Here is an 8,767-nt window from a genome sequence, read left to right as displayed (position 1 = left end):
TGTTGATGCGCAAATGACAATGCGCAGACAAGATATACGCAGACACTGGGTCGGGAAACAACTTGCAGGAGATTTATTTTTAGATGCCAAATACAGTTGTTGAATTTGTTCCATAAGATCTTTGTGTTGATGGTTCAAATAGCGTGCGTAAAATGCAGCTGTGGTTAATTTGTCTAACTTATATCTCTTGGAAATGTATTGAAAAGGTTGATAGAGCGATAGATAGATAGATGAGATTTACAGATTGTATTGTTGTCTACAAAGGGCTGATCAATAATCATAGTTGTGTGGTCTATATTATTCTGGTTTTGTTGAGTTAGGAGCATTTCCGGGAAAAAACAGGGAGATGCTTTATTTATTGTTTGCTCTTCATGTTGTTGATGCACCACTGCAATCATGACTGTGCTCCTTTTTCCCGCTGTCTGTTTAAGCACCTTGGAGAACTCCGCTCTACAACACTATACGCACCGGCATACTTGAATCCGCTCTGTGCGTAAACTACGTCAAATACGTACGGGGGGAAACGAGCTGTACAGGCTGCGCTCCATTGTCTTCTCCTCCTTTCTTGTTGATTCTTGGCTCATTGTTATCGCCCTCGCGCTGCGTGGATTCTGTTCGCACGAGCGTCTCGTGTACTCGCTGCCAGTGTTTCAGAGACGTTGTTCGTGGCTACAGAGAGGATTTCAGAGTAATGCTGTTTGGTTCACATAGCTGCTCAGCCTTTGCCTGGTAAGATGACAACATCGTGCCTTGCGTATTCCTTGCACCTTCCCTTGCGTGCGCTTGTTTTGTAGCTGTGCTGTGGCGTAATATGCGCATGTTGTTATTTTGTCCCCATGCTGTATATCGTGTTTCTCTGGATTGGCCGAGCTAAATGCCATTCAATACACCCCCAGCCTGCCTGCATGGTATAAACAGCAAGGCATTCCAAAATGGTCTAAATATATCTCTTAAGTCCAGCGGGGGTAGGGGAGTGGGTGAAGGGGTTTATCCTGGGGCATTTCTCCGCCGTGGTGAATCCGCACCACTTGAATTATCTTCCGGAGATTGACAATCGCTTATTGCACCCACAGAGGCGAACTTGGCCCTAAATCCAGACATGCCATCCAGTTACAATGTGAGATCCAGGACGCGGGAGAGAAACAGCGTTCTGAGTAGACCCGAGTTCATGTCCTTGAACCAACCGCCCATCCGAGGCAGCGGCAGCGGCAACAGCAGCAGCAGCAGCAGCGGCGGCGGCGGCGGAGGAGGTCCCTCCGTGAACCGGGGCAGCGCGAGGCGACCGAGTCAGAGCAAGAACCAAACTCCAAACCCGCCGAGTGAAGAACCCGCCGACAATGGCAGCAAAGACCGGCGAGAGCCCGGCAAGATGCCAGAGGAGGACTGCATGCAGCTGAACCCTTCATTCAAGGGGATTGCAATGAACTCCCTCCTCGCCATTGACATCTGTCTGTCCAAGCGCTTGGGGGTGTGCGCCTCCACGTCGGCCTCCTGGGGAGGCTGCCGCTCCATGGTCGGCCTGTTAGCGCTCACGGGCCACGGCATCACGTGGATCATTGGCACCCTTGTGTGTCTCACAAGGAGTAACACTCTGGCTGGACAAGAGGTCCTGGTCAACCTGCTGCTTGGTAAATGGCACATCACACTCACCAGTCTGTCATGATGCAGGTCCTTCTCCTGCGCCAAGTTCACACCAAGAGCAAATCCACTAAGATGACCTCACAATATCATTCATACTTTTTAAACACTTTTGTTCCCACCAGTATCGGGCTGATCAAGTCATTTGCACACATCTTCGAGTTTGAAAACTAGGATTTACAAAGTTTGTTTGGTGCTATATTGCCAAGTTATCAGAATCAGGTATAATGCCAAGTAAAACTTTAACAAAACAAGAAATGTGGTCCTCAAAATGCAATTATTTACATTAGAAAAAAACAACAAGAACATAAACGAGACCAAAATAAAGGATGTAAACATAACTTTATGATGTGATTAAGGATGAGGAAGTGATGTATTAGTAGGCTTTAGCTATAGAAACATCTCAAAATGTAAAAAAAAGTTCAAATATTTGTTTTCATACACACTGTCATTCCACATAACATAACCTAGATAATCCTGTGACCTATTATATTTGTGCTGATTGTGCCTCATCAGCCTCGTAGACCAAAGATGCAAACTCAGAGTTTGCAGGAGTAACAAGTGTCAGCCTTGTGCTGTAGAGTGAACACACATGTAGTCCAAGGAGGTTTTTTTTATTTCACAGCTTCTCTGTCTGTTCTCTTCTGTTTATTCCTCTTTTTGCAGCCACTTTTAATTGAGTTGCATCACACAGAGCACCGTTGTTCATCGTGGCATCACAATGCAACATAGATTTATTGGGATTAAAAGTTAGTTGGATTGAGTAAAAGGATTTACAAAAAACATGTCAATGTTGTGGAAGTGAATTCAGACATTAATCTTGTTCACAAATTTAATCTGATCAGGTTTTCTCCGTGGGTCCACACATGAGAAGATCTTTGTTGTTGTGCATAGATTATTTCTCTCTCTCTCTCTCTCTCTCTCTCTGTGTTGCATTTTATTTCAACATATAACGCAAAAAGAATATGACATAAAAAACATTTTTTAATTCAATATGATTTGCAGACACAGTGCACAGTCTTTATGGGCCCAAACACAGATTATTGACCAAAAATCTGTACAAATCCTCTGGCTGCAGCAACACTGAGCTCTGATTGAAACCCCCTAAATCTCAGGATTTAGGACACTGTTATATTGTGTTTGGGACATTGTTTAATCTCAACTGCTTGTTCATTATCTGTCAGTCCAGATTAATTCCAAGTCTAAATATGATAATATTAAACAGTTGGTGGGGAACATAGTATGTAATACTGACTCGCGTGGACTTGACTGTTTTGTATTGTTTTACTCAGCCCACTGTTGTCATTTTTATAAACACTGCAGTGCTAAAAATATCTGTCATCGTGTTTTGAAAACAAGACGACTGCATGTGTTTCCAACAGCAGACCTTGAGATGATGTTCCCATCCAAATCAACTGCAAGTGTGCAGTTCAGCCTGTTTCTGTGTGACCTTGTTCCTCCAATGCCCTAATTACTCAATTTCTCAAGGAGTCAGGGTTTATTTAATATGATGCCACTCCATTTATTTATATATCGGCAGGATATACTGTGAAAAAAAAGTTAGTCCGATTTATATACTGTGTAGTATAGTAAGTATTCTATTCTATCTAATAAGGCAATAACAAGAAAATAAGCTTTCAAATAAAGATAAATAAAAAACAGTGAGAGCCCAGTGTCCATGAGGAAAAAATGGTGTTCAGGTGGAAGATGTTTCTTCATTTGTGACTCACTAATGGGGAGATCCTTGTATTTAACTTCTATGTTAAATACAACAACGTTGTCATTGGAGTCACGTGAGACTGATTGTGAATGGTTGAAATATTGTTAGGTTGGAGATAAGCGTGTCATTGTCCTCCTCATCTCTGGAAGGTTTCTCGTAGATGGCCTCCAACCCATCTCTAAGATTTGAGTAGAAGTAGATGTCATTCTGGTGTATTTTAACAGGTTGTTAATCACCTACCTTTACCCACCGAAGTCTTTCAGATTAGTTTTGCATCCCTGTGTTTTCAAACCCAGCAGCATAATAGGACCAAAGCTTGTGCATTTAAAAGGCTGCACATTCAGGGAAGTGCATGCAGTCCAATATAATGAGACGTATACAGTCTACCTCTCTAAACAACCACAAAGTTAATACCAATATCACTTCCTTGAGTTTCTACCTGTATTCTTACATCTATACATCTTAGCTGTTAATACGACATGTCATTTCAAAACAATAATGTTCCACGTGTGCGTGCCAGACATGCACAGCCGCCGCATCCTTGTCACATGACGGTGGTGACGGACATCATGTTGCCGGTGTTTAATGAAACATCATATTTAGGGTTCAGAGAGATTATCAGATTTGTTTTTTCTGATATGAGATCCAGTGTTACTCATCCTTCATTAGTAAAATGTGTTCAGCGATCTGTATCCAAATCCACTTGCCACTGAATTGCACTGATTACATGCTTGACATTAATGTACTTTTAATTTCAGTACCTCTGTGTGAAATAGCACAACAAACTTAACTGTAAATCCTTGGCTCAGTGAGTTGGTTTCTCCTGCAGTTTTTAATGCACACAACATCAGAGCTGTTGTCCTCACAACTTGAATTTCAAAGTCAAAATGAAGCTTTCTCGAGACGGTCCATAAACCGTCCACATTTACATATTAGCAGAGCGAGTGATCAAATGTGACTGCAGCGAAATCAACATTGGTATCAGCATTTGTGCGAGGATAAATGAGGCAGTGTTTGGTGTTCTCTGACTGTGTACTGTGGCGTAGACCTGCATCTGAGACAAATAGCCTTTAATTTGCTTTACCTTAAGCTTTGTGGAACAGTGTTTCAGCTGTTTATACATGTTTAATAATTCAGCAATACAGTAGCAGCTGTAATTAATTATTTGTATTAAGAAAACATATCACAAGAGTTCTTCTGAATTTTAACATTATTCGTGTTTAGTGAGACTTTATCCAAACAAACTGCAGCACTTCATAGATCTACAGAGCCCTAAAGGGGTATATTTTTCTCATCTTTAGTTTAACTGCCGCAGCCCTTACCAGCCATGCTTTTGCTGTCTCGGTAGTGGTCATGGAAAAATAGCTTTGCTCTATTCCCTCCACCTTCCCATTCCCTTCATGGCAAACAGTTGAAATTAGTTAGCCAACCCTTCCTTCCAACCATTCTCACCTTAAAAGCCTGACCTTTGCTGTGTATTTCATCAGTCACCTCTCCCCCTGATATGTTAGTGGCATATTCTCATTAATCAATGCAATATTATTGACAAGTCCATGCAGCGGAAACGGCGACAGACAAAAACACCCGAGGATGAAGGAACTGATTAGGCAAAAACATGAAAACATTCCCTCTTTCCTTAATTGAGCAGTTTTCCCTTGAACTGGCCATCTGAGGTCAGCGCCCATGAGCTATGTTACGGACGGAAAATGTTTCACTGCTCAAAACTAAAACACTTACAACTGTGTGATCAATAACTGGGCGCAGACTGACCGCCTGGGGGGTTGACTTCAATAGTGTTATCACACTGTGCTGACTGCAGCTGCCCTGCCTGTCCCCGTGATGTTTCAACACACAGAATTCTGAAGGTACAAGTGAGATTGTGCCTTCAGAAAAAAAAAGAGTACATCTCAAACCTGTGTTTTGCACATTTGTCATTCCAAAATTCCTGAAGATTTTGGTCATTTTGTGGGACCATGATGTCAAACTCACTGAATCATCAGCTGTTATAGTCAGCTGAAGGGGCCCCACTGACAGGCTTGTGTTTACAGATGATATATGATGCATCATCTCATCCTCTTTGAGATGTTTGCTGCCACAATGCACCATGGGATAGCACCAGTCTCCCTGTCTGCCTTGTTTTTTTTTTCGTTTTTTTTCAACCCTCGACAAGTCTGGTCACCTCAACGTCCCTTCTTCATCTCCCCCCTTTAGGAAAATGACAGCACCACACCAGCAGCTTATAAAGAGCTGGATCAGGAGTTAAAATAATCGTCCCTTTGGGACAGTGTGTGGACGGGTGCAGAGAGAAGTAGGCCAGCCTAACAGACACCTGACAGTTATTTTGTGCATGGTTGGTTGGGCGTGTGTGTGTGAAGAGGGCGATGGTTGGGGTATTTTTGGGGAGTGTCATGGAGCTATAAAAGGCATCTGTAAATGTGTGGTATGTGGACTCCAAACGAACTTGACTTTTGAGTTATCTTTGGTCACCGATATATCAATTTACATCTAAATGCAATAGTTCTTTTTAGCCGTTTTAACTCCTATAAATGTGTTATCTGCATTTTGATCTTATCAGTGTCATATCCGGTGTTGCTAATACGAACTACAAAAGCAAGAGGTGACATCAGATGTTCACGTCACGAACATGTGCACAGAAAAAAAACACAAGTGCGTGTGCATCACAGAGGATATCAAGACATTACAGAAAAGTAGGGATGGGTATCGGTCCAATATGGAACAGATATCAAGACAGATAAAAATGTAAAATCCGATAAATCCAATAAATCCAGTCCACGTTGCATGCTTCACTATACACAGACTATAAAAATGTAAAAAAAAAAGCATTTTAGCTGAGTCATGTTTGGGCTGTTTAATTACATCAATATTTGTGACACAACTGGAACATTATGTCTTTAAAGTGACTCGGCGTAAATGTGTTGTTAGCTGCTTCATAGTTCATAAATGGTCTAAAATGATTGGATCGGACTAATATCGGTATCGGTAGATAATTGAGTATGTGATTATCAGTATTGGTATCGGACACAAAATAGTGGTATTGTCCCATCCCTACGTCAAAGTGTAATTTGGCTACATCCTGAAGCAAGATAAGCTGAGTCATAAAACTCAAGGATATGCAGTACAGAGGGAGACAGATGCGTCATCCCTCTATGAAAGTTAATATGGCAATAATGCTTAAAATAAAACAATGATTGTTTGCTTTTAACTGCCCACAACGTCCAATAACAATTACCTCCAACGAGGGGTGGTTACAGGCCGACACATGCTTCATTTTTAAGGAGTCACAAACCAAAAACACTGCGACTTAACATTTTAATACACGTGATTATTGGGAAGAGCAGTTCCATTAAAAAAAAATAAGTTATTACCGTCATTTGTCCTACAGGTGTAGTTATGAGTTACTTTTCTCTGTTTTGCATTTTTATGGATTCAATCAGTGGCTCACACATTTAGTTAAGTTACACAAAGGTAGGCCCTACTCACGTGGATATAATGCTAAATAAGACATTTCACATTTGGCATTGAAATGCATCCTTCATGGGATTGTATTTAGCTTCCTTTGCTCTCCATTACACAAGAAGCAATAATATGTTTTTTAATAAGTCTGATTGTACAGATACGTCTGGTTTCGACACTGGTTTAATTATAATCTAACGCCCCCTTTTTTTTTGTCTGTGACAGCCCTCATCCTTGATCTCATGACTGTGGCCGGAGTCCAGAGGCTTGTGAAGCGCAAAGGACCCTGGGAGATGACACCGGGCTTCTTGGACTCCATCGCCATGGACATCTACTCCTTCCCCGCCGCTCACGCCAGCCGGGCCGCTATGGTCTCCAAGTTCCTGCTGTCCCACCTTGTCCTGGCTGTGCCGCTCCGCATACTCTTGGTGCTGTGGGCCTTTCTGGTGGGCATGTCGCGAGTGCTGCTGGGGAAACACCACCTCACTGACATGGTGTGTGGCTTTGCGCTGGGCATGTTCCACTTCAGCTTAATGGAGTCGGTGTGGCTGTCATCAAGCACCTGCCAGACAATTATTTCGATCGGCACTCTCAGCTGGAGCCCTCTTTTCTGAACTCTTCTTATAAGACTATACTAGCACGAAAGGCTCATTAGATAAACTTACCCAAAAATGCAAATTAAGGGCATTGGTAGATTTTGTAAGTTATTTTTCTAATGGCTTAAATTTGCAGGCTCATTAATATCCAGATGCACACACTGGCTTGCATGTCATGCCCAGGACAGGCATGTTTCACAGTGTTTCGGTCGGATAGGTCACACACACACACCTCTACTGCTCTTATATAGTAAAGGAAAAATTAGACAAACAAACATGTTGAGTTGATTTCTCTTTTTTTTATATACACATATTTTCGATTCTCATAAATCCAGTACCATGAAACCACAACTGATCCTCTTTCAATTCACCAAATTCCATCCGACGTCCATGAGCCTCCTTCATTTTTCCATCTTACTTCCTGTTATGTCCACGCTTTCATCTCTTCCTCTTTTCCTCATAAAAAATAAAAAATAAGTAAGGTTTTGTGCTTTCTTTCTGGACTAGTGAAATACTAATACTATGATTAACACTGACTAGAGTTTTGTGTAAGGCTGTTATACTGGATGTGACACTCAAAGTGGTTAGTATTTGGATATTCCACATGTTTCCTAATTGGCATGACTAATATACTCGTTTATTTCTGATGGGATGATGATATTTTCTACTGTATTTTTAATTTTTTTTGAAAAACAAATGTGACACTTGGAACAGAATGTAATATTTTTCTTACAGGCTCAAATATGATTTTTTTTTTTCATGTGCCATTTACAGTTTTTGTTGTCGTCGTTCTCTGCAGGCTACCACATTCATTTAACAGATACTTATGATTCAAAAGAAGTAGTGATTCTGTGCCCCAGTGATCAAATTTAGGGTGTGACACAATGTTTGTAGGTTCAAAACAGTATGTTTGATGTAACGGTTTTCAAGAATGTACACCGTCAATTACCTTTTTTTTTTTTTAAATTGATATTTCAAAGAGACCTGCGTCTGTTCTTTGTTAGTGTATTTCAGTGCAGTGATTTGGTGTGTAAATACTGTACAATAGTTTGGCTTGTTCTATAAAGGGATCTATATTTCATGTTTTTACTTTGTTTTTCCATCTTATTAATAAAGTAAGCTGGACAGCCAGTAAAACGTACATGCCTCATGAATTGAAACTTAAGTTTGGAAACTCTCTGAAATCCCTGAAATAAAGGAAAAACTCTTAAACACACACTGAAGTGCAAAACACAACTCTTCATTGTATTTTTTTTATCCTGAATTCAATTTTTAGTATTGAGTATTGTGAAAACCCACTACTAGATCACTTTCAGGTTGTATTCCACCAGTTCCACGG

The 8,767-nt window shown here is 41.0% G+C and overlaps 1 protein-coding gene across 3 annotated transcripts in view; it reads left to right on the top strand.

Moving 5' to 3' along the window:
- LOC131446400 (inactive phospholipid phosphatase 7-like) overlaps positions 1-8,651 on the top strand; it is a 55,166-nt gene extending 46,515 nt beyond the window's left edge. Inside the window, exons 1-3 of one of the 3 annotated variants that reach the window (XM_058617594.1) lie at positions 492-729; positions 1,074-1,628; positions 7,058-8,651. In XM_058617594.1, coding sequence (XP_058473577.1) covers positions 1,100-1,628; positions 7,058-7,446 — 918 coding nt within the window. In that variant the 5' untranslated portion in view covers positions 492-729; positions 1,074-1,099 and the 3' untranslated portion in view covers positions 7,447-8,651. The other 2 variants (XM_058617595.1, XM_058617593.1) reach the window with 2 other exon arrangements.
- The last annotated feature ends 116 nt before the right edge of the window (positions 8,652-8,767 follow it).

Source organism: Solea solea, chromosome 19 (assembly GCF_958295425.1).
Source record: "Solea solea chromosome 19, fSolSol10.1, whole genome shotgun sequence".
In the NCBI taxonomy this organism is placed as follows: domain Eukaryota; kingdom Metazoa; phylum Chordata; class Actinopteri; order Pleuronectiformes; family Soleidae; genus Solea; species Solea solea.
The sequence above is the reverse complement of the archived record's forward strand: the minus strand, read 5'-3'. Positions and strand labels throughout refer to the sequence as shown.